Source organism: Physeter macrocephalus, chromosome 19 (genome assembly GCF_002837175.3).
Source record: "Physeter macrocephalus isolate SW-GA chromosome 19, ASM283717v5, whole genome shotgun sequence".
NCBI classification, from domain to species: Eukaryota; Metazoa; Chordata; class Mammalia; order Artiodactyla; family Physeteridae; genus Physeter; species Physeter macrocephalus.
In genome coordinates, this window is record NC_041232.1 from 44,696,323 (window position 1) to 44,723,355 (window position 27,033).

A 27,033-nucleotide genomic window follows, 5' to 3' on the forward strand; every position below is an offset into this window, starting at 1 on the left:
CCCTCTCACTCTCAAATTTGCTCTCTTTGCTGAACATTTTTTGCAAACCATGGCCCTAAACTTCCAGGAAAGAAATACGTGCCCCCAAGTGTGACCTTCCTCTCCACCTTGCCCTACACGCCGGCAAACACGGTGCGGCAAACATGGTGCGGAAGGCGTGGAGGAGCAGAAGAGATGCCCACGTGAGACGTGGCAGGCGTAGACTGGCAACCCCTGCTCTCAACAAGAGTTGCCCTGCGCCCAGAATCCTCAGTCTTTTTGAACCTGGAAAATGGGGTTTATTGATCTCGCCTCACTTTCATGCAGTTCCCCCTGGAGGGGTGCTGGGATGCAGAATGGAACAGACCTTGGAGCCGCAGGTGGAACAGGGCTCCGGCTCCCGCAGCCCTCTCGCCCACAGCCCTTCTCCTTCAAGGACAGGAGCCTCGCTTCCAAGCACTCTCCTCCCCTTCCTCTGTGCTCTGCATTAAAATTCCCTATTGTTCCCTCTTGCGGCCAAATGCCTCTTCTCTAGTGCAAAAAGTTATTTTTAGAGCAGACTTTCTAAGCAACAGATTACTAATAGTCTTCAAAAGAGTTCACGTTGTTTTATATACTACATCCTGGTGGAATGTTAATTCAACTAAGACATACCATTCGTTCACATGTGAAAAAGAACACTCGTTTTTGCCTTCTCACAAACATCCCGTTACCAGACGCGTCCTTTCCTGCCACCAAGTACAGCATAACTACTCAAGTAGGTGAGAAACTGAAAACTGTTCCAAGTTTTAGGAAAGCTGACATCTATCACAGCTTAAAAATCAAAACAAAAACACAGGGAGTGGGACTTCCCTAGTGGCGCAGGGGTTAAGAAGCTGTTGCCTATGCAGGGGACACAGGTTTGAGCCCTGGTCCGGGAAGATCCCACATGCCACGGAGCAACTAAGCCCGTGCTCCCCAACTACTGAGCCTGTGCTCTAGAGCCCGTGCTCCCCAACAAGAGAAGCCACCGCAATGAGAAGCCCGCTCACCGCAACGAAGAGTAGCCCTGCTCGCCGCAACAGAAAGCCCGCGTGCAGCAACGAAGACCCAACGCAGCCAAAAATAAATAAATTAGAAAAAAAAAAAACCACAGGGTGCGGGGACAGACAACACATGACATGCAAACTTTTCTCCCGAGGGAAAAACTACAGCCCGATAATCCCGAGGAACAATAGAATACTACCAAATAGGGTTGACCCTAAGCAAGATTATGAAACAGGCCAAGTTTTCCTTCAGCATCCTATCCCTTCCTCCTTCCCTTCTCCCCATTTCCTGCTCCTCCCACCAGCTCCCCTCACCTCCCTTCTAGACACTGTTGTGCGTCCCATTCCAAGTCTTGCCTCACTCTTACAGGCTGCCTGACAAATCTTAACATTTTAAAGGTCAATGAGGGTGAGTTATTAGGGTACCTACAGGCAGTTGCATTTTAACGGAGTCTTCTGGAACTCAGGCCTAAGGGTATGAAGCTTTAATGGAACAATTTCACTTGATTCGGGGTGCACAAGCCTCAAAATACTCAACACTCTAAGTAACCGACTTGTAATTCCTATTAGAAGGCATTTCCTTAGCTGTGTGATAAATGGACCCTGTTCCCTTCTGCTCCTACAAGACGCCACTGCAAAGCCTCAAGTGCCTTGCCTGTCACCAGGGCTCTGATCTACCAGATGTCTTGTACTTTTACAGCCAGGATGACTTTCTTTGTTTAGAGTGATTTCAGCTCACCCTTAAGCCCTGTTCTCTTATTTCCTTTCCATAGGGTCTTTCCGGATTCCGGTCTTCCCCACCTGCATCCACTTTGTACAAAGGCTTGACATAGATGCTTGAGCTAGCCACCTGGAATTTAAGGCTAAATTTTCCATGTGCAGATAATTTGAAGTTAATACTTTGTCTAGTTATGCTAAACACACGAGCTAGGTGTGGTTTCACTTGCTCTTGTTGATTTGTATACTTATTTGGAGAATGAGTGGGAAGATTTAGATTTAGGCAGATTATCCTATAGTCACCTGAAGTAAACTCTCTGGTTTTGTCTGAAAATGTCTTTGTTTCACTTTCATTCTTGAAAGGTATCCTTGCCATTTAGAATTTGGGCTTAGCAGTTAGTGGGGTATCTTCAAAGGGTTGAAAGAAACTATCTTCTGGCTTCCATTATTTTTGTTGAGAAGTCTGCTATCAGTTGAATTACTGCTACCACTCAAGTTAAGTTTTGCCTTCTGTACTCAAGACTGTTTCTCCCTTTGTCTTTGATTTCTAGCAGTTCCGCTATGATGCATCTGTATATAGGTTCCTTTACATTTATGTTGTTTGGAATTTACTGAACTACTTGAATCTGTAACTTGTTGTCCATCTTGGAAAATTCTCAGATTCTATACTGCTTCTGCCCTATCCTCTCCCCTTTCTAGGATTCCAAATAAATATGTAAGACTTTCTCACTGAATCCAGGTTTCTTACCTTTTTTTGGCCTATTTTCCATCCTTTTCTTCTCTTTGCTTCAGCTTCAATTATTTCTCCTAACCTATACTTCTCGTGTCAAAATAAGTCAAACATATGCTCTGCCTCTCAGCTGCTTCTTCCTAAGTAGACAAACCTCCCAAGGCAAAGTAGGCCCAAATATCATCTCTCTAGACTTTCTTCTACTGGATTTTGGTCCTCTAATAATGGACTATATTGATAACACTTTGTTTTTAGTAAAACATTTTCTTCTATTTTGTTCTGACTTTTTACTTTTCTCCAGCAGGAGGGCTAAAATACCTAGTCTACCATAACCAGCATTAAGAGTCTGCAATGTGGTTATTTACAGTAGGGTCAATACGCATTGATCTTCCTTTCTTCCAGGATATAAAAAGGTTATCCAAAATTGTAACTGCGTATCAGACACGAAACATTTAAAGACAAATTCATTTGTTCATGTATAACACAGCCACCAAGGGACTACAGGAACAAAGATTGTCCTTCACTTTTGGAAACAAAGATAACGCTTTCTCAGGAAATTGATCTGGCACCTGCTATAATAATATGGTTGGCATTCCTTTTTTAAAAAATATCCATCTACCCATCTATTTATTCGACTGCACTGGGTCCTAGTTGTGGCGTGCAGGACCCTTAGCTGCAGTGTGTGGGATCCCCAGCTGTGGCATGCGGGACCTTCTAGTTGCGGCATGCGGGAACTTTAGTTGCGGCAGGTGAACTCCTAGTTGTCGCACGTGAGATTCAGCTTCCTGACCTGGGATCGAACCTAGGCCCCCTGCGCTGGGAGCACGGAGCCCCAGCCACTGGACCACCAGGGAAGTCTCAGCTGACATTCATTTTCAATAATATATTAAGTTCTCAGAATTTTTTTAAAAAGGCATCTAATAAATCTATACAGTGAATAGCATGTCTTTATTCTATTTACAGTACATTTGTTATAAATATAATACATTTTTGAAAAGCTTATTTTTAATTAACTTGAGTAGATTTATATTTTAAACAGATCATCTCAATTGTTAAAGTTACATAATAAAGAATATGATAATTTAAATGACAAAAATCTCATATTGTGAAATAGTGCACTCTATGCTGAGATGAATGAGTGGGGGGAAAAGTCAAACTCTTTCCAAAACTATAATCAAAGCATCAGAAAAAAAAAGTTTTTCTTTTTACAAAGTTATGTATAAGCCATAGGAACAACCAGATACTGAAGTATGAAGACCCTATAAGCAACGTTCAAAACTGATTTTAGAGAACTGTGTGAAGCAAGACAGGAAAATCTGTATTTAACACTCTACAGAACTTCACAGTAAAGCTGGAATTTATAGACTAATGGCTTAACAGGAATATTGCCAACAAGGCCTTTTCTTCCTCAAAATCATCTCCAAATGTTCATATACCATTGATAAGTTGTAACAGTAGACTTAGACACTGGTTTTAAGTGGGGCTTAATAAGGTGCATGGATATGCTGAAATTCTGTATTATGAGCATGTAAATTATTACCAGGGATTAAAGAAATACGAAAAAAGAATTTAAGTACTCTCAGTCCAACGTGCTTTGCATCATCAACAAATTGACAAATCAAAAGTATTTTATAGTGATCTAACACCAACCTCCCGAACAAGTTAGGTATTTCAAATACTGCTGTAAAAACCATTCAGTAAAATAAAACTGATTCCTGTGGATTTCAGTACAAATTTGTAAGTTGTCACACATTATTGATGATGATCAGGGCAGGCATGGAGCTCTGCTGACTTGTTTCAAACACTGTAACTTGGTCTGATAACTTGGCAAATACCCTAGGAGTTCCAAGGTTATAAACACCTGTATGGACAAAGCATGCTTTCAGCTGCAAACTGTGAAGCTCCTGGCTTTTAAGATGAAGTTTATACTGTGTTTGTCCAAGCCATGTAAATGATCCATGGATTTCCAATGCTTCTGGGCTAAGGGAGGAGGCAAGTAGTAAGTTGGAGAATTATTTTCTTCATAAATTTTTTCCCAAAGTCCCAATAACACATCCCTTTCATCTAGCAATTCTATTTCTAGAAATTATTTTATGACACCAACTGTATTAATAACAATAAAGGCAATAGCTAATATTACAATTTCTATAATAGCTAAAATTTATTAACACTTACTATGTTCCAGGCACAATGCTGAGAATGAATTATCTCACTTAACACTCGCGACAGCAGCTAGTAAATAATGGAACCTGATTTCAAACCTGAGCTTTTAACCACTTGGTTATCCATACATAAAAATAAATGTGCATATAAGAATGCTTATAATATTGAAATTGTTTATAATACTGAAAAATGGAAAGCAACCAAGGGTCTACCAATAAGGCATTAGCAAATTAATTTATGATACACATAATCATACACAAAATGTTTGGATTTCACAGAGCAAACCCAGATCCTGTTTGGAGTGTTATACAATAATAATCAGTATACGTACGCTTCACACTGCTTTTCTAAAAACCCCAAAATTTCTGAATTCTGAAAAGCATCTAGCTCTTGGAGTGCCAGTATGGACCAGCATTTTTGTTGTTGTTGTTGTTAAGCATTATTTTATAAATCAGAAAACAAGACAAAAAAAACTTCTATCCTGAACTTGCTGATTTTCAATTTTAGAGTTCTTTATCACCAACAAACTTGTATAAAAATTGTTGTCTCTGGTCAAAGTAATTTGCTGCTTTTGGAAATTGCTTTCCATTTGCCACTATTGAAATTCTAAGACAATCTTCATTAAGTCTTTTCTAATACTTCTTAATACCAAACAAAAAAATAAAGGCATGCCTGAGTAAACTTTCTCTATGTTAGGTAATTATTTGCATAATTTCAAAATATTAAATTGCTTTTAAATCAATCTTTAACTACAAAATAAACTTGCCCTGAATAAATCTTTACCTTGTTGTTTTATGCCTAAGATCAACTATTACATCGACGTCGGCCTTTGAACAATTGGAAAGTAAAAGGGTCACTGGTACTAAACAAAGGCTGTGGAAAAAAAATAAATAAAAAAGGTTAGCGGGATATTAAAAAACAACAACAACAACAAAAAAACACTTTCTTGAAAATAAAACTTAAGAGTACCTAATAGCATAAGCTCCTCAAAAACAATTAGAGTCAAGTAAGGAAAAAAACTGAATTCTAAAATCACTCAAGCCAAATTATTTGCATACACGAGAAGTAAAACATTAATACAATGCCTGAATACTAAATACCAGAATATATACATCCACAAATCCATTTTATTTATATTTATTAAAGCTAATCTTAAAAAATAACCACAATGTTTCTAGGTGGTTATTTCCCAAAATGCAAAACAGAATAATCGCAACTAAGAAAGATCAATGGAGAAAAAAAAATCATGAAAATGCCAACAACTAATCCTGTTCTCTATGCTTCGTGAAAATTACTTAATTTTGAGAACTGACATTTGCTCTTCTATCAAATTTGCATAAAAGCCATCACGTTCAGGAGAATATGAGAATTATTTCTGTACAGCAAGTTATGAGGAGAGCCCTTTCAAGTAGACACATTTGCTAACGTAATTTCTGATCTCACTTTATAATTAGTAAATCACTAAAGCATAGGAGAAAGGACATGGAGTGATAGAAGAGGACCTAATGAACGGACTAGTGCAGATTTAAAATCAAGAACATAATAAATGAACATATCTATGCACAAATGGTTACATACTATTATTGAAAATAGTTTACTCTTAACACAAAGAACAAAGGGACAGTAAAAAAGAAAAAAGTAATCCTATAAGCTCCCACAAAATTAACTTTAAAATTCTGCTCAGATAATATATTTTATGCTTTCAGAAATTTTATATCCTCTTACTAAGAAATACTTTCTGAACCATACTGCAAATAACAGATTTCCCTAAACAAAAACTAAGATAATTTCAAAGACTTATTCTTAGATTGTACTGGTGCTATGCCCTTACCTCCTCCACAAACTTCTAACAAGGAAACAAGGAAAAGAGGACAGCAAAGACTACCGAATAGGTTTCCAGTCTAGAGCACCCCATTAAGTTAAATTCCAATTGCATAATTTGTAACCCAAAGCAAAACCTCAGAAACTTTGCTATTCTGTTACCATTTGGGCCTCAAATTCTCCATGCTTTATCTAAATGCTTCTAGTAAAAGAAGAAATCAAAACATCTGGATGTTTCCTAGCCCCAAAATCATTACCTTCACTCCTCTTCTTCCTCCATTCACTGCTTCAGTGAATAGCACCCCATCTCCCCAGCAAACCTTAGGCATCATACTGTTAATAAGTGGGAATGGGGGCTACTGCCTCACTAGCCCCCATTCCCAATTTTCTACTATTCTTCACAAATTCCTGTCAATTTATTTGATTCATATCTTTGTTATCTCTGGTCACCTGTGGTTTCTCATATCCTCATTCCTCTGCTGCCCTGTGTTCCACTGCCATGACCAAACCTCCTCCCTGTCCCATCCCTCCCACATTTCTATATTACATTAACAACACTCCTCTAGATCCTCAATCTCCTCTCTTTATATGTCTACATCTTACTTTAACTGAAATTTGGCTGAGTACACAGCTTCCTCTGCAGGCCTCTCAATAACACATGCTGTTCTTCTTCCAACATCTTCCGTATCTCCAGCCAGAATGTCTCATTAATATGGTTAATACCACTTCTTGAGTTCTTCCTCCTACCTCTCCTATAAAAACATCTCATTGTTTTGGTCATAAACTACTCCAAGGTTTTTATTCTTTTTTTCTGTCCCCATACTGACAAACTAAAACCAGTGACAGTAACTCAGTACAGCAGAGATTCTTTGGGGGAGGGGGACAGGATGAGTCTTTTGAAATATCTGCTTCACCCCCTTACCCCTACCCCAAATTCATCTAGTACATCGGTCAAGCAGAGGCCTACCATCTAGACAGGAAACATTGCTCAAGATTTTTCTTCCATATCATCTTATTGGCTTCATTTATTAAAAGCTTCTCGATGAGTTTGCTTTCTTCTTTTCAATCCTGAATTTTGTCATCTTTTTGGAGAACTTCACTGTCAAGGTAGACAACTCATTCAACTCCTTCTCAAACCCTTGATCTGTCACCTCCATAACCACCAATACTATTCAAAACTCAGCCATCTAACTTCCATGACCATACTGTGAATTTGTTTTAGTCACCTAAAATAACTGCCTCTGAAATACTACTGAGATTCTCCACTCTCTGACCACTATCTCCAGCTCTCTCACTCAATTACACTTCTGATCTTCAGTTTCACAAGGATGCCCAATCACTTGACCCTCTACTTCACTGATTCTCAACCCTGGTTACTGTGATAATGGTAATTATTGTTTAGCAGTTATTCATTCCCCTCACCTCCCACTGTGCAACAGTGGATCATCCTTGTTGATTGTGAAGGAGAGGCTATTTGGCAATGGAATATTAATGACTCTGATGCAAACAGAAGCCTTAAACGTGCTACTGCAATGTGGCTCACTTTTTGTACTCCAGAGATATGCCATGAGAAGAACATAACCCAGCTACCTGCTGCCCATTTGGACTGACCCCAAATGTATGTGGCACAAACATGAACCCAACCAACCTACAGTCTGAAGCAGAGCTTCAGCCAAATCGTCACTGGCCTGCAGACCCATGAGCATGGGAATAAATGCCTTGTAAACGACTGATTTCTGGAGTGAGTTCTTACGAAGCATTATTTAGCAATAGTAACTGATACAGATTCACTCTGGTATCATCTGAGGATTTATTTAAAATATATAGACACATAGGTCCTACTCCCAGAGATTGTGATTTAACTGGCCTAAGTATCAGGATTTTCAAAAATTCTTCAGGTGATTCTCATGTGCAGCCAAAGTTGGAAGAAACTGCCATATCTTATCCTTCTCAAATCTGCCTTGCTTTTACATACTTCCATGCACAGTTTTAATTCTATGATGCTTTATTTTAGCCCACTGCTCTCCTTTTAGTTTGATCAAACCTGTCCTGTTTCACATACTTCCCTGAACTGCCTAGAGTCTATGATGCTTTTTACCCTAATAGAAGCACATGGAGAAGTCCTACGTATCTCAGCCTCTAAGGTATAGCCAGGGTTTCAACCACTAAGCAGCACCATGGCATCTAAGATATTCAGGAAGTACGTGAAGCAGGACAGGTTTGATAAACAGGGACAAAGTAGAACGGTGGGTTAAAATGAAACATTATGGAATCAAAACTGTCTATGGAAGAGTGGGAAGACAGGTTCACTAGGCATAGAACAAGAAATTTTTTCGCAGCTTTGGCTGTGTATTAGAATCACCTGCAGAACTTCAGGTAATCTAGATGTCCAGCCCCCAACGTTCAGCCAATCAAATCAGAATCTCTGGGAGTAGGACCAAAGCATCTGTATTTCTTAAATTTCCCCAGGTGACCCCAGTGTGCCTCTGTCAGTCAAAGGCATACAGAATGAGTACTGAGCAATTAAGACCTAGACAAAGATTTAAGACCAAAAGTATTTAAAAATAACATAAATGGCTAAAATCTTTAAAAGTCTGACAACAGAAAGTGCTGGTGAAGGCTATGAGCAGAGGGAACTCCCACACACCACCAGTGGGATAATATACGAATTAGTACAACTACTTTGAAAAAATTCCTAGATAAATGTGGAAAAAAAGAGGGGAGCAAACACACATGCACCAGGAGATATATACAAGAATATTCAAGAGCAGAAAGTTGAAATATGAAAATAATCCAAAAGTCCAACAACAATAGAGTAGATAAACTAATTCTAATATGTTCAAACACATTCATTTGGCAATGAAAATTCCACAGCTTCGTCAATGGTTGAAGAATAACATAATATTAAGTGAAAGAAACTGGACGTAACAAGAATATACTCTGTATAATTCCATTCATGAATAAAGTTCAAAGAAACCCACAGGACTTCCCTGGTGGTGCAGTGGTTGAGAATCCGCCTGCCAATGCGGGGGACACGGGTTCGAGCCCTAGTCCAGGAAGATCCCACATGCCACGGAGCAACTAAGCCCATGTGCCACAACTACCAAGCCCGCACTCTAGAGCCTGCGACCCACAACTACTGAAGCCCACGGGCCTAGAGCCCGTGCTCCACAACAAGAGAAGCCACCACAATGAGAAGCCCGCGCACCGCAACCAAGAGTAGCCCTCGCTTGCCACAACTAGAAAAAGCCCGCACACAGCAACGAAGACCCAACGCAGCCAATAAATAAATTAATTAATTATATTTTTTTTAAAAAAAACCACGACAATCAAAATACAGATATGTAACACTTGGTTGGAAAATTATAAAGAGGAGCAAAGAAATGACTGCTAATACTGGGGATGGACAGGGGAGTGACTGGAAGGGAGTACACAGGGGGCTTCTGAGATTGCTAGCAATATTCTAATTTCTTCCCTAGAGGTGATTATTTGGGTATTAGTTTTGTGAAAAATAATCACTATGGCCCCAAGTTTTCATTTTTGAGCACTTTTCTGTGAGTTATAGCTCACGATAAAAGGGTTTAAAAATGGTTAGCACCATTTCAGTTACTTTTTAAATATTTCTGATGCTGAGTCAACATCTTAATTTTGCCCAGCACTCTTTCTGTGTGTCCATAGCCAGCTCCTCATTCCTCTCAGTAGTTATACTCAAATTTCACTTTTAAAAATTCTCTACCCTTTATTCTCTTATTTCCTAGATTACTTTGAGTACTTAACCGTGCTTCTATAAACTCCCGAAAAATGGAGGCATTCCAATAATGTGTAAACTTGTTAAAATTTCTCCCTAATTTCATCTTTCCCCGTTTCCATAGTAAGGAGGTCCATTCTTCAGTCCAAAGCTAATCCTGCCACTCTTTGGTGTATCCTTCCATCTATTAAGGATTCTGCTGCCCTTCCTGTATCCCATCATTTCCTTCAAGACCATAAATACATCCATATTTTACCTAGTAAAACAATAATATTGCATGGCTATTCCCTGATCCCCATTCATAGTCCAGCTTCTTGAAAGGGTGGTCTACACGAGTATCTTTACTTACTTCCCTCCCATTTCTCCTCAACCTACTATATCATGCTTCCACCCCCACTATATAATAACATTCTTCTCAAAAGCATGAGCAATTTCTTTACTGTCAGAGCCAATGAACGACTTTTCTGCAGCATTTAAAACTGTCAACCACTCTCTCTCCTTGAACTGTTCTCATTCCACCGTTGTGATGCCACTTTCTCCTCATTGGTCTTCTCTTCCTAATTCTTTGATTGCTACTTCCCAACCAGTCTTCTTCTTTTTTTTTTTTTTTTTTTTTTTTTTTTGCAGTACGCGGGCCTCTCACTGTTGTGGGCTCTCCCGTTGCAGAGCACAGGCTCCGGATGCGCAGGCTCAGCGGCCATGGCTCACGCGCGCAGCCGCTCCGCGGCATGTGGGATCCTCCCAGACCGGGGCGCGAACCCGGTTCCCCTGCATCGGCAGGCGGACTCTCAACCACTGCGCCACCAGGGAAGCCCCCCAACCAGTCTTCTTCGTGGACTTTTTCCTTAGCTCATCTCTCAAACACCACTGTTCTATAGGTCACCATTCTCTTTTTTCTATCCCACCCCATCCCTACCTCTATCCAAGGTGACTTCACCAAAATTTATACCTTCAGTTATAATTTACAGACTGGCTCTAACAGACTTCTCTCCATCTTCTTTTATATCTGTAAACCAGCCACTTTTTGAAGTGTCATCTGACTCAGGACTTTTTATTTTAGAATCTTAAGTTTATATAATCAGACTATTTACCAAAGTTATAAATACATCAGTCCCCCAAAAGTTTAATACTTAATAAATCTTAACTAAATGATACTGTCTAAATTTAAACTGTTTGATGAGTCTATACTGTAGTCATGTCTTAGGTTTAATTTCTATACTTAAAATAAAAACAAAATGATGGTATTTCTTCTTTCTTTTTGACTTAATGATAAACCTGCTCATCAAAAGAAAACTTCTGACAACTAACTGGCTGAGGAAATATCCATCTTTCAATTACAGCAGCAACATATAGTAATCATAGTAAAGGGTAAATTACTTAAGGGCAATTTCTACAGACTCAACTTTATTCTAAATTGTTTCTTCAATATCTGGGTTAATGCTATTAATAAATGTGTGTATGTCTGTGTGTGCAAGCGTGCACAGGTGTGTATATTGTAGAAAAATGTTAACAAAAATACATCTCAAACCTTTTTTGATGAAAAGGATGACTAAATGATTCTGGATAGTGAAGACTCGTTTTAATGAGATTAGAAAGCTGCTCTACTGATGGTCTTGAGGAAACTGTAGTGTTTTCTGGCCTGAAAAATTTTAATAGCTCCATTTCTGGTGGCTCCTGAGAAAAGAAAAAATATATGACAATAAGAACACTGCCTTGTTAAAATAAAGTACAGCACATACAAACTGAAGAAGTTAAAACCAGTAGAGATAAAGTAAAGCATGAACAATACTTTTTCTATTGTAAAAACTAACAAACTAACAGTTGAAATCATATGCAATACATACAACCTAGGATAAAAAAACTAGGATCTGTAATCATTTATTCATTCTCTATTTATTATTATGTGCTGGGGTTAGACTTGAAATCCAGCAACCTCACATATTAGCTCTGTGAGCTTGGATAAGTTATTTAATACTTTAAGACAATTTCCTCATACGTAAAAAAGGGGTTCACAATAATAATTTCAAAAGTTGCTGTGGTTCTCATCTAATAAAACTGCTTAGTACTTAGGCTATAGATATTCAACTGTACAGCATCTGTTTTAATAGTTGAAAAACTAAAATTGCCTTAAAGAGTCATTTTTGAAAATAGCTTGCTGAGTTTTTACAGATTATAGTGCCTCAACTATATTAACTGAAGGTTAACACACATGTAAAAGTCTCAATATAGCTAGTGTGTGGCACACTGTAAACATTTCAATAAATATTATTATCGTCTAAATGAAAATAGAGAATCATGTCCCACTTCCAGTATTATTTCTTTCTCGGTAATTTTTTTCTCCATTTTCCTTCACCATCCAGAAAATTTTGATTTCTTAATTTCCTGCTAGCCTAGCTGGATTCTGATCTACACCAAGGACTGGCAAACTACAGCCCATGGGCCAAATTCAGCCTGCCTCCTCTTTATGTAAAGAAAGTTTTATGGAAACAGAGCCACATCTATTTGTTTATACACTGGCTATGGTTGCTTTTGGATTCCAAACAACACAGATGAGTAATTCTGACAAAAACTCTGAGCCAGCAAAGTAAAATATTTACCATCTGGCTTTTCTCAGAAGAAGTTTGCTGACCCTTGATTTATAGAGCTGCAAAAGCAAGAATTAAAACTGCTTTTGACTTATGAGTGAGAGAAAAGTGACCAGAGGTTTACTCTGGAGGAGGGAGGACTTGTGCTGGAGGCGAGCAGGAGCAGAACTTGCAGAGTGCGGGTCATGTTCTCTTTCTTGATCTGGGTCCTCCTTATACTGAAGTGTTCTTCAATGGGTGAAAAGTCAATGACCTAGTCACTATTCTGCATTTACATTACACTTTAATAAAAAGTTCAAAAAATGTACTATTGTTTATTATAATCTAATCATCTAAGAGAAACAAGCTGTTATTTGAGACTTCTAAATTATACTAAATGAATCTCTACATACCACTTACCAGGAGGAACACACACGAACAATGGCCAGAAAAGGACACCAAAAACCTGAAGCTAATTTACTGAGGGAATATTTATTTACAAGAGCTTCCTTCTCTTCTAGCTTAAAAGAAACAAGTATTTTCGCAATGAGTGCTGGACAATTTGTACAGTAGTTTTATAATAAGGGTTTGATTAAACCTTATGACAGACAGTCCCATCACAAGAGAGGCAAGGTATAAAGTACTATTACCCCTGTTTTATATGTACGCTAAAAGTTTATCAAGTTATGCGAGTAACTTGCACTAGGTCATCAATCTGAAAGTCTCTGGGCTCCAAATATATCATTCTTAGTATGATGAACACGCTGCATCTCCCAACTCAGTTAATCATATAAAGAGAATATAAAGTATTTCAAAGGTGAAATACAGAGGAAAAAAAGGATATGCCCTACACAGTATTTTGGTAAAATGGGACTATAACTTGAGTGAATTTTATAGAAATCACTTTGTTTCATTTTCTAAGTGAAAAATCTTGCCTTGAGATGTTCGAAATTATCAAAATATGACAATTTGCAATTAAAACTTGGGACTTCTTTAACTGATCAAATCAGTTTGAGAAAAACAATTTTCTTAAAATAAGAAATAGATTTGGGTTTAAATATTTACACATACTATGAGAACTTTTGGTAAGATTAAACAGTATTTTAGGAAAAGTAAGAAAATAAACAGTAATACCAGCTGCTGCACAACTCCAGAGGCCATACTTTACACTGTATGATAGGCCCCATGGGTATGGGCCTGTTAAACAACAAACAAGATAATATAGAGAATATGGTTCCCTTCCTCTCAAGCTAACTGTGAGTTCTAGATTCAATAAAGAATATATCTTAGGAAACCCCAAGATCACAAATGCATCTCAATACTCTTATGAAGTGCTAGTGAATTTTAAAATCAATTTATGTTCATTTCTAATTTTAATCAGCTTTCTGCCACCAAGCCCCAACTCAAATTCCAATATAAAAGCTTGCACAAACCAGACACCTTCAAAAACACAAAAAACAACCAAACAAAAAACCCCACAAGTTCACAGGAAGGCCCCAAAGCAAACTCTGTCATTACCTGTTTCTGAGGATATGAAAAAGCTTCTTTTCCTATAGTGCGAAGAACAACATGGTGCTGACCTTCCAAAATAAGCTGCTTACTGTCTTCCACTACGTATGCCTAAGAAGTACAAAGCACAAAAATGTTAGCCTGCTTGGCAGTAACCCCAAAAGTAACCAATGCACTATCTGATGGAAAGCAGAGGTATTATGGCTAATATCTATCAATTACCAACACTCATGGCTGTGTCAGCATTTCTACTTTTGTTCATTCATTTAATCAATTAAGTATCTGTCAAAATCTGCTCTGCCTCAATATAAAACAGTTGGCCTGGATACGTGAGAGACGCATCTTGAAATCTTTTCCAATTTTCTCTAGAGCGCTTAAGAAACTAGTCCAAAAGAACGGTGCCCTACCATAACACAGGTTTTTTTCTTTACTGGACTGCCAATACACAGGCAAAAGGCTTTCTCTTATAGTCTTGCTTCTGAAATGTACCAGGGTTTATCATATAGTGAAGCAAAATCAGTGAGTACAATCATAAATCCTAGAAGTGGAAATGCCATGTCCTTGGAGATCTTAAATTTAAGTATTGATACATATGCTTAAAAGAAAAAAAAAAAGGCTTTTTTTCTTCCTATACAATGAACTGATCTCATCTATATTAAAACGCTTACTCCAGCATGTAACTTTTCTTCTTGAACTTCTTCTGTGTTGGAGAAAATAAAATCTGTATATACTGGTACTGTCACATTATGCAAATACAGATGCTTAATTTTTTTTTTGATAAGCCCAATTTCTTTTACTACTAGAATCAACAGATTCAAAATTACTCAGTCAGAATGCGATAAACATTCCTAAATGTTTATTTTCAATTTCTATACTTATCATGAGTGACAATTTGCCATCCACGGATCACACTTGGAGAACTGCTGCACTAAGGCAGAGGCAGGCCCAGGACCTGCTCAGCACCCATCCATGCACAACCAAGAAATGCAGGAGGAGTTAAATACTTGATGGGGTGACCTTTAATCAAGAGAGGATGACAACTGATAGATAACGTCCTGAGACAGGTCACACATCTTTTCCAATGGTCTCAGGGACCAAACAACAGTCACTCATAGCCATGCATAATCCTATAATGCATTCTCTTTCCTGCACAAAGTCTTAGTTTTTCAAAACAAACATTTATTTTTGGTTAAGATTGGTTATAAGTTATATTATACCCCCTTACCAACTAATTTTTTTTACAAAACTGTTGTCCAAGGTCTTAAGTTTTCTCCTGAATCATATTTTTTTAGAGTACTATGTTCCCTATGCATCAACTCCACAACTTAAATGACTTGTCAAGTTTTCTTTCATTCAGGGGGGTCCTTTGTGCACTATCTAGAGCCTTCACTAAAGAAAATCTACTAGTCACTTCCTCAAATGAGTTGAATAATAAACTTATCATAGCTATTAGCCCCTACCAAACTTAATATCCCATCCTGTAATCTATTCAAACTTTCATTTTCTAACTAGGGAGTATCATAATCTTGGGTAGTTTTCTTCTTCTTCAATGATGATCAGCAATACTAGTAACTGGTTTTTATTCAGGGTGATCTTTTGAAAGATAACCCCCTGGCCACCCCGTCCCCACCAAGGTTACTGTGGGCTCAATGATGAGTACAGAATACAGCACACATTACTCAAAATCTTGTCTCACAAATATTACAGATTGTCACATGGCAGGAATCTGTGGAGTGACAGCTACAAATGCTAAAGGTCTACTATACATTTAATGGATGGTTGGTTTACATTAAGGGGCAATGCTACTGAGCCTGAAAACAGGATTCTCTTGATTCTAAGCTTCAAGAACATTTGATTTCAAACTAATAACGTGTAACTTATCTTTTTAACATTAAACACCTTCACCTTCTATAGTCAACAACAGTATCAATTTGCTTAAGCAGTTTTATTGGAATTCATGTAACGCCAGCTTGGTTTCAAGAAAGTTTACTTAAAAGTGTGCAGTTTAGTAAAAAGAACACTTTAGAACATCTGAATCAATTTAAAATAACATGTTCTAATCATCTACTATGAGCATGTCTCCATGTTAGGCCTTATATCAGACAATACAAAATCAAACCTCCTCACATAGTTCAGGTGAATATCCCTGGGCAAGATCCTAAATTTCACTGTAGAATCATTTCTACAGTGGAAAAAAAAGATACATACTTAAGATACAAAAGGGTGTACTGTGAAAAATAAACCTCTTCTGCATTATAGTTAACTTTAGGGAAGACCAATGCCTAAACAACCTCATTCTGGTCTGCCATGTGTATGTGCAAATCTTAGTTGAATCTGAGGTTTTTTTTAATTAAAATATTTTCAAATAATCTGAAAAATTTCAACACAGACCAACAACTAGATAATTGTAAAGAATTACTGTTAATTTGGGTGAGACAGTAATATGGTGGGGTTATATTTAACAAGAAAGTCCTCATCTGCTTGAAGTATATATAAAAGCATAGAGATAATAATATGGTGGGGTTATATTAAACGAGAAAGTCCTCATCTGCTAGAAGTACACATAAAAGCAAATGAAATATGTCATTAAAAAATATATACTACAGCTAAAAAATAAAGAAAGGTAAAAAATAAAATAAAACAAAGTAAAGGAAGAGGTGAAAATGAACAGCAGCAAATTAGTGGCTGTTGGAGCCTAAGTAATGGGTACTTAGAGGTTCATAGTGCTATTTTTCCTTTTTCAGAGTTTGAAAATGCTCACAATGAAGAGTTTAATAACAGCATTTTTGCTTTCATGGAGCTTATCATGTCTACAGTATTCTCAGTACCTCTTACAAGTAATAAGTAACACAGAAGAAAGTCATATAATTTGAGTGAATTCTTCCCTTTAGGCAAAAAAAAAAAAAAGTTATTTTGGAACTGTTGAAAAACTTATAAAACTACTTCAATATTCAAATTGGAAAATTTAAGCAAAGAAAATATAAACAGAAGCTTACATTTACTCTTCAGCTTAAGAATCAAGTATAAGTGAGGCTTGCTGAAATAATTTAACAACACATACCTTCCACAATACAACAATATTCAAATCCACCTCATTGCACTTCTGAATTAATCTCATAGTGTCCTCTATCGACTGTTTTTCTGTATGCAGAGAAGACTGGGCTTGTGGTTTCTTCAATTCAGAGGATAAACTTCGATAAAAGAAGTCTGCACATGGGCTTGCTGAACTTACTATCTGTTAAAAGAAAATCGTTTGTCTGTATGTGTTTTCAATTAGATATACCCTGCCAAAATTTATATTTCTACAACTTACATATACCCAAAAGGCTTATTCAGTAATTTCTTATCAATTTGGTTGAATACCAGGAGGCCACCCTAAGACTTGAATACCTAAAATATTTGGCACAAATTACCCTGAATCTTAAAGTTCGAAGCTCAAATTCATAAATCTACACTTCCATGACACTGGCTTTGACCTTCTAAGTATCCAGGGAGGGCAAATGGGTATCTCTAAGAAATGAATAAAAAGTGAATTGTTGAGAATCTGACAAACAACATATATATGTATAACAATCATTTTACCGTACACTTGAAACCAATACAACATCGTAAATTAACTATACCTCAATTTTTTAAAAAGTAAATTGTTAAAAGGAAATTATGATTTTTTAACTATTAAAAATAACAAATATTTCCCATTCAAATACTTGGAAGACTAAGTGATATCCAATGAAACAGAATGAATGAAGCCACTGGCATTAACCTGGCTTTTATACTTGAAGGGAGAGAACAAGAGAAAAGATTTTTAAACAGACTCAGAACTACAGAATTTCCCTTAATTAATGACTACTGTGTTTCATAGTAAAATCTCTATACTTAACAATTTCCTGCATTATAAACTATATTATATAGCTGTTAAGCTTCAAGTTAATTATTAAATATTAATAAATACATATATTTTCCCACTTAGACATGAACTTTTTCTGATAAACCACTGTCCACACAGTTATCTCAGTAACGTGTAGTGCCTGGTAAGTTCTATTTACTCAGATTCATCAAAAGGGAAAATGTCTTTGTTTATGCCATCTGCAGTGCTCCTATACAAAATTATTAACAATAAATACAATAAAAATTACAACCTTAATATAATTTAAGGGTCCTCATGATGTTTCTAGGGAATTTTTTAAAAAAGACACGAACAAAACAAACTGGAGTCCTAAAAGCTAAAATTCAACCATTCAGGAAGCAAGGAAGCACAGTGTCCAAAAGTCATACTAATTCTGGAATTATTGGACTTTTGGTGCTCTGGGATATTTCTAAATAGCTGCTTCCTCAAATGTCCAAAAGATAGTACAAAGAGTGGGTCAGATGAAGGCAAATGATAAGCACAATACAAAAGTCTAAGTATGTCTGGAATTATCAAGGAGAAGAACACAAAGAAATAATACCAGTAACAGCACAAAACGACAGGGAATTTGGTCCTATTTTTCAAAGCAGGCCCCCAAATCACCTCTTCAGATTATCTGCAGAGCTGGATGAAAATGTGTATTCCCAAACTCTACCCAAAGTATGAGCCAGAGCTTTAGAGGTGGGACAGCAAAGCTTTCATTTTTATAAAAATTCTCTAGATAAAAAATAGAGTGTGCAGGGAGGGCTTCCCTGGTGGCGCAGTGGTTAAGAATCCGCCTGCCAATGCAGGGGATATGGGTTGGAGCCCTGGTCCAGGAAGATCCCACCTGCCGCGGAGCAACTAAGCCTACGCGCCACAACTACTGAGCCTGAACTCTAGAGCCCACGCACCTAGAGCCCGTGCTCCGCAACAGAGAAGGCACTGCAATGAGAAGCCCCGCACACCACAACGAAGAGTAGCCCCCACTTGCCGCAACTAGAGAAAGCCTGTGCACAGCAACGGAGACCCAACGCAGCCAAAAATAAAATAAATAAATTGAGAATTTGCATTTTAACAAGATCCCCAGGTGACTTACATGCACATTATTTCAAAGTTTGAAAACCACTCTCAAGGTGGTTCTAACATATAATTATTGGGAGTATCACTGCCCTAGTCAATAATACATTTAAAATTACAAAACAGCTTATTATTTGGGTCACAGAACCATATGATATTCCCAAATCCAGAGGGTTATCATCTGTATGTTCCACTGTGACCACATTCCCAAATAAACAGGTTCCTTCATATAATCCTGTTTCTTACTTTAATCCCAAGGACTAAACTTATTTCATGAGTATCTTACACTCTAAAAGAAAGTTAAATTTAAATAACTAATTAAAATGCTATATTCCATATAGCATTTTTGTTTGCTTTGGGGCATGAGACAAGTTGCAAAACCCAACAAAGCTGACATGTTCATCCACCAAAGAATTTGAGGATTACTAAAGCAATAGTTTTACCAAAACAGTCAAGATACTCCAGACTGTAACTTTTAAAATCAAAAGTTATTGTGCTTATTCGCATACCTGTTCATTTCCAAAGATGATATCTGCAAAGATATATTTTTCTGAGGACTGTGTAGCAACTAAAAAACAGGGGAGAACAAACTAATCATATCATTGGCATGAAATATAAAATGACCATTTAAGAAAGTATGTCAGTAAAATGAATTTACCTTCTCCCTCCTTACATCGTATTGCCTTGAAGCAAAACTTTCCCTTCTCCCTACTGGCAAGTTTGGCATCTAGGAAGAGAAAAGAGAAAATTTCAAATATCTTTCTCAGTTTATAACATGGTAAAACCTAATTCATTCCTCAGACTTCTTCAGTCAAACTGGAAAATATTTCATAATTATAAAGTGTTTAATGAAAAACATCTTTGCTTTCCTCTCAATAAAGCAAATCTCATTCAGCTCTTCAAAAGGGTAAGATTAAATTTTCTTAAAATGCATGTTCATATGCACACATATATTTAGATATGTATAACATTACAGATAAACAGAAAATTTAAAAAATTAGAACTTGGGAGCCAGGGACACCACAATTCCACCACTCTATCATTTCTTCATTTCCTATCAATATTTTTTTCATATGGATGATTTATACCAATATTACTATATGCACATACTTGGCTATAATGCATTTTCCCACTATTGCGACACATTTTATTTTTTTATTTTTTTATTTTTGTTGCGGAGCACAGGCTCCGGACGCGCAGGCTCAGTGGCCATGGCTCACGGGCCCAGCCGCTCCGTGGCACGTGGGATCTTCCCGGACCGGGGCGCGAACCCGCGTCCCCCGCATCGGCAGGCGGACGCGCAACCACTGCGCCACCAGGGAAGCCCGCGACACATTTTAAAAGCTTATATATTTTAATGACCACAAAATAATCTGAGTTGTAGCTTAATTCACATTAAAGCTCCATTTGATTTTTCCCTATTAAACATAATCTTACAATAAACTGCTCTGAATATATGGATCTTCTTACATTTTGAATTAATTCCTCTGTATAAATTCCAAAAATAAGAATTACTAAGAGGCTAGGTAAGGGTTTACACATTTTTTAAAATCTTTTAAAATAACTACAATTCTTTCCAGAAACAGTAAATATTTTGCCAGCTTCAAACTACCCTTACAAGCACTAAACACTTTCATACTACTAGCAGGATGATAAAATGATGGAAATATTTTGAAAAACAATTTGACAATATGTACCACAAGTGTGCATATTCTTTTGTTTAAAGTTATATGGGTATGCAAATACACAGAAAAGCCAGTCAACACACAAGTTTGGTTACACACAGAAAAACCAGCTTTCCAATAGTAAAGGAAACAAAGAGAAACGTTCAATTCTAGGCTATATGTTTCTGTACTGTTTGAAATTTTGACAGTGACCATGTATTCAGGCACTGATTTTACAACTGAATTAAAAAATATATATATATATACAAATAGAAAAGATGTGGAATAAAAAGATGGGAAAAATCGATTAACATGGTAACTTCACTTACAGTCATGTAAAGTAATGAAAGAACAATTTAATGCTTACAAAAGTTGATTATAAGAAAGTCATCAACTGCCTAAACGAGCTTCAAAGACGGGCGCAAGCTGTGGCTATCAGCGCAGACCCCCGAGAGGGGCATGAAATGCTAAGGCTGCTGCTACAGCCACCAAGAAGCCTGTGTGCACGCACAGGTCACTATCCACACCACCTCTGCAGCTCGCCACTGCCAGGGTCCCGTGATCCAGGGACGACTTCCCCGGGAGAACACATGGTGCACCTCAGGCTGGCTGGTGCAACGTCACGTCGGCCTCTGCCACCGCAGGCTCGCTCCGCATCCGTACCCCTCCCTCCCCCCGGCCTGAGTGAGCCAGGGCCCCCTAATCAGCTGCTACTTTAAACCCGTCCTGTCTGGCAAACAGACGCCCTCAGGCGACCTACACGCAGAGGCGGGGCCAAATCCAAAGCTGAACCCAAGGAGCTGGGCGAACAAAGAAGAGAAAGGGAAATCTCTCCCGGCAGCCTCAGGAGCAGAGGATTAAATTTCCACAATCAACTTGATGTACCCTGCATCTGTGGAATACCTGAAGAGACAACGAATCATCTCAAAACTGAGGCGATGGACTTTGGGAGTAACTGTGTTTGCTTTCTGTGTCTAATTTGTTTCTGGTTTTATGTTTATTGTAGTTTAGTTTTTAAAGCTTATTATCACAGGTAGATTTGTTTACTGATTTGGTTGCTCTTTTCCTTTTTTAATTTTATATATATATATATATAATATATATATATATGGTTTTTTTTCCTTTTCCTCTTTTTGTGTGTGTATGTGTATGCATCTTTGTGTGATTTTGTCTGTATAGTTTTTTGCTTTTGCCATTTGTCCTAGGGTTCTGATTGTCCTTTTTTCTTTTTTAGTATACTTTTTAGCACTTCTTATCAATGGGAGATGTTTTTTCGTTTGGTTGCTCTCTTCTTTCTCTCTCTCTTTTAAAATTACTTTCTTGTTTTTTTATTTTTAATAATTCTTTTCTATTTTAATAACTATTTTATTTTATTTATTCATTTTCTTTCTTTTTCTTTTCTTTTCTTTCTCTCCCTTTTCTTCTGAGCCGTGTGGATGAAAGGCTCTTGGGGCTCCAGCCAGGCATCAGGGCTGTGCCTCTGAGGTGGGAGAGCCAAGTTCAGGACACTGGTCCACCAGAGACCTCCTGGCCCCACATAATATCAAATGGTGAAGGCTCTCCCAGAGATCTCCATCTCAACGCTAAGACGCAGCTCCACTCAACTACCAGCAAGCTACAGTGCTGGACACTGTATGCCAAACAACTAGGAAGACAGAAACACAAATCCACCCATCAGCAGAGAGGCTGCCTAAAATCAAAATAAGTTCACCAACACCCCAAAACACACCACCAGACATGATCCTGCCCACCAGAAAGACAACATCCAGCCTCATCCACAACACAGGTACCAGTCCCCTCCACCAGGAAGCCTACACAATGCACTGAACCAACCTTACCCACTGGGAGCAGATACAAAAAACAACGGGAACTACGAACCTGCAGCCTGCAAAACGTAACCTGATCTTACCCCGAACACAGTAAGTTAAGCAAAATGAGAAGACAGAGAAATACACAGCAGATGAAGAAGCAAAGTAAAACGCACCAAAACAAACAAATGAAGAGGAAATAGGCAGTCTACCTAAAAAAGAATTCAGAGTAATGACAGTAAAGATGATCCAAAATCTTGGAAATAGAATGGGGAAAACAGAAGAAACGTTTAACAAGGAGCTAGAAGAACTAAAGAGCAGACAAACCAGGATGAAGAACACAATAAATGAAATTAAAAATTCTCTAGAAAGAATCAACAGCAGAATAACGTAGGCAGAAAAACAGATAAATGACCTGAAAGATAAAATAGTGGAAATAACTACTGTAGAGCAGAATGCAGAAAAAAGAATGAAAAGAATTGAGGATAGTCTCAGAGACCTCTGGGACAACATTAAATGCACCAACATTCAAATTATAGGGGTCCCAGAAGAAGAAGAGAATAAAAAAGGAACTGAGAAAATATTTGATGAGATTACAGTTGAAAACTTCCCTAATATGGGGAAGAAAATAGTCAATCAAGTCCAGGTAGCACCGAGAGGCCCAAAAAGGATAAATCCAAGGAGAAACACGCCAAGACACCCATTAATCAAACTATCAAAAATTAAATACAAAGAAAAAATATTCAAAGCAGCAAGGGAAAAGCAACAATTAACATACAAGGGAATACCCATAAGGTTAACAGTTGATCTTCCAGCAGAAACTCTGCAAGCCTGAAAAGAGTAGCAGAACATATTTAAAGTGATGAAAGGGAAAAACTTACAACCAAGATTACTCTACCCAGCAAGGATCTCATTCAGATTCGATGGAGAAATTAAAACCTTTACAGATAAGCAAAAGCTAAGAGAATTCAGCACCACCAAACCAGCTCTACAACAAATGCTAAAGGAACTTCTCCAGGCAGGAAACACAAGAGAAGGAAAAGACAAACAAACCCAAAACAAGTAAGGAAATGCTAACAGGAACATACATATCGATAACTACCCTATATGTAAATGGATTAAATGCTCCAACCAAAAGACACAGACTGGTTGAATGGATAAAAAACAAGACCCATACATATAGTGTCTACAAGAGACCCACTACAGAACCAGGGACACATACAGACTCAAAGTGAGGGGATGGAAAAAGATGTTCCATGCAAATGGAAATCAAAAGAAAGCTGAAGTAGCAATTCTCGTATCAGACAAAATAGACTTTAAAATAAAGACTATTACAAGAGACAAAGAAGGACACTACATAATGATCAAGGGATCAATCCAAGAAGAAGATATAACAGTTGTAAATATTTATGCACCCAACACAGGAGCACCTCAATACATAAGGCAAACGCTAACAGCCATAAAAGGGGAAATTGACAGTAACAGAATCATAATACGGGACTTTAAAACCCCACTTTCACCAATGGACAGATCATCCAAAATGAAAATAAATAAGGAGGCAGAAGCTTTAAATGATACATTAAGCAAGATGGACTTAATTGATATTTATAGGACATTCCATCCAAAAACAGCAGATTACACATTCTTCTCAAGTGCTCATGGAACATTCTCCAGGATAGATCATATCATGGGTCACAAATCAAGCCCTGGTAAATTTAAGAAAACTGAAATTGTATCAAGTATCTTTTCCGACCACAACGCTATGAGAACAGATATCAATTACAGGAAAAAAATCTGGAAAAAATACAAACACATAGAGGGTAAACAATACACTACTAATCAACCAAGAGAACACTGAAGAAATCAAAGAGGAAATCAAAAAATAGCTAGGGCTTCCCTGGTGGTGCACTGGTAGAGTCCGCCTGCCGATGCAGGGGACACGGGTTCGTGCCCCAGTCCGGGAAGATCCCACATGCCGCGGAGCGGCTAGGCCCGTGAGCCATGGCCGCTGAGCCTGTGTGTCCGGAGCCTGTGGTCCGCAATGGGAGAGGCCACAACAGTGAGAGGCCCACGTACTGCAAAAAAACAAAAACAAAAACAACAACAACAACAAAAAACCAAAAAACAACTAGAAACAAATGACAATGAAAACATGATGACCCAAAACCTCTGGGATGCAGCAAAAGCAGTTCTAAGAGGGAAGTTTGTAGCAATACAATTCTACCTCAAGAAACAAGAAACATCTCAAATAAATAACTTAACCTTATACCTAAAGCAATTACAGAAAGAACAAAAAACCCCAAAGTTAGCAGAAGGAAAGAAATCATTAAGATCAGATCAGAAATAAATGAAAAACAAATGAAGGAAACAATAGCAAAGATCAATACAACTAAAAGCTGGTTCTTTGAGAAGATAAACAAAATTGATAAACCATTAGCCAGACTCATCAAGAAAAAAAGGGAGAAGAATTAGAAATGAAAACGGAGAAGTAACAACTGACACTGCAGAAATACAAAGGATCATGGGAGACTACTATAAGCAACTCTATGCCAAAAATGTGGACAACCTGGAAGAAATGGACAACTTCTTAGAAAAGCACAACCTTCCAAGACTGAACCAGGAAGAAATAAAAAATATAAACAGGCCAATCACAAGCACTGAAATTGAAACTGTGATTAAAAATCTTCCAACAAACAAAAGCCCAGGACCAGATAGCTTCACAGGCAAATTCTATCAAACATTTAGAGAAAAGCTAAAACCTATCCTTCTCAAACTCTTCCAAACTAAAGCAGAGGGAGGAACACTCCCAAACTCATTCTACAAGTCCACCATCACTCTGATACCAAAATCAGGCAATGTCACAAAAAAAGAAAATTACAGGCCAATCACTGATGAACATAGATGCAAAAATCCTCAACGAAATACTAGCAAACAGAATCCAACAGCACATTAAAAACATCCTACACCATGATCAAGTGGGGTTTATCCCAGGAATGCAAGGATTCTTCAATATACACAAATCAATCAATGTGATAAACCATATTAACAAACTGAAGGAAGGAAAAAAACCAAATGATCATTTCAATAGATGCAGAAAAAGCTTCTGACAAAATTCAACATCCATTTATGATAAAAACTCTCCAGAAAGTAGGTATAGAGGGAACTTACCTCAACATAATAAAGGCCATATATGACAAACCCACAGCCAACATCGTTCTCAATGGTGAAAAACTGAAACCATTTCCACTATGATCAGGAACAAGACAAGGTTGCCCACTCTCACCACTATTATTCAACATAGTTTTGGAAGTTTTAGCCATAGCAATCAGAGAAGAAAAAGAAATAAAAGGAATACAAATCAGAAAAGAAGCAAAACTGTCACTGTTTGCAGATGACACGATACTATCTATACATACAGGATCCTAAAGATGCTACCAGAAAACTATTAGAGCTAATCAATGAATTTGGTAAAGTAGCAGGATACAAAATTAATGCACAGCAATCTCTTGCATTCCTATACACTAATGATGAAAAATCTGAAAGAGAAATTAAGGAAACACTCCCATTTACCATTGCAACAAAAAGAATAAAATACCTTGGAATAAACCTACCTAAGGAGACAAAAACCTGTATGCAGAAAACTTGTAAGACACTGATGAAAGAAATTAAAGATGATACAAACAGATGGAGAGATATACCATGTTCTTGGATTGGAAGAATCAACATTGTGAAAATGACTACACTATCCAAAGCAATCTACAGATTCAATGCAATCCCTATCAAACTACCAATGGCATTTTTCACAAAACTAGAACAAAAAATTTCACAATTTGTATGGAAGCACAAAAGACCCCCAATAGTCAAAGCAATCTTGAGAAAGAAAAACGGAGCAGGAGGAATCAGGTTCCCGGACTTCAGACTATACTACAAAGCTACAGTAATCAAGACAGTATGGTACTGGCACAAAAACAGAAAGATAGATCAATGGAACAGGATAGAAAGCCCAGAGATAAACCCATGCACATATGGTGATGTTATCTTTGATAAAGGAGGCAAGACTATAAAATGGAGAAAAGATAGCCTCTTCAATAAGTGGTGCTGGGATAACTGGATAGCTACATGTAGAAGAATGAAATTAGAACACTCCCTAACACCATACACAAAAATAAACTCAAAATGGATTAAAAACCTAAATATAAGGCCAGACACTATAAAAGTCTTAGAGGAAAACATAGGCAGAACACTCCATGACATAATTCACAGCAAGATCCTTTTTGACCCACCTCCTAGAGAAATGGAAATAAAAACAAAAATAAACAAATGGGACCTAATAAAACTT

The 27,033-nt window shown here is 37.6% G+C and overlaps 1 protein-coding gene across 4 annotated transcripts in view; it reads right to left on the bottom strand.

Moving 5' to 3' along the window:
* Window positions 1–3,376: 3,376 nt before the first annotated feature.
* TRAPPC8 (trafficking protein particle complex subunit 8) overlaps window positions 3,377–27,033 on the bottom strand; it is a 90,503-nt gene continuing 66,846 nt past the window's right edge. For 3 of the 4 annotated variants that reach the window (XM_007130539.4, XM_007130538.4, XM_007130540.4), the window contains exons 23-29: window positions 19,881–19,949; window positions 19,732–19,790; window positions 17,318–17,491; window positions 14,266–14,367; window positions 11,712–11,857; window positions 5,398–5,487; window positions 3,378–4,431 (exon numbers count right to left, since the gene is read on the bottom strand). In XM_007130539.4, the coding sequence (XP_007130601.2) occupies window positions 4,197–4,431; window positions 5,398–5,487; window positions 11,712–11,857; window positions 14,266–14,367; window positions 17,318–17,491; window positions 19,732–19,790; window positions 19,881–19,949 (875 nt within the window). In that variant the 3' untranslated portion in view covers window positions 3,378–4,196. Of the gene's footprint in view, window positions 4,432–5,397; window positions 5,488–11,711; window positions 11,858–14,265; window positions 14,368–17,317; window positions 17,492–19,731; window positions 19,791–19,880; window positions 19,950–27,033 lie in introns of all 4 variants that reach the window. The other variant, XM_028479879.2, reaches the window with a different exon arrangement.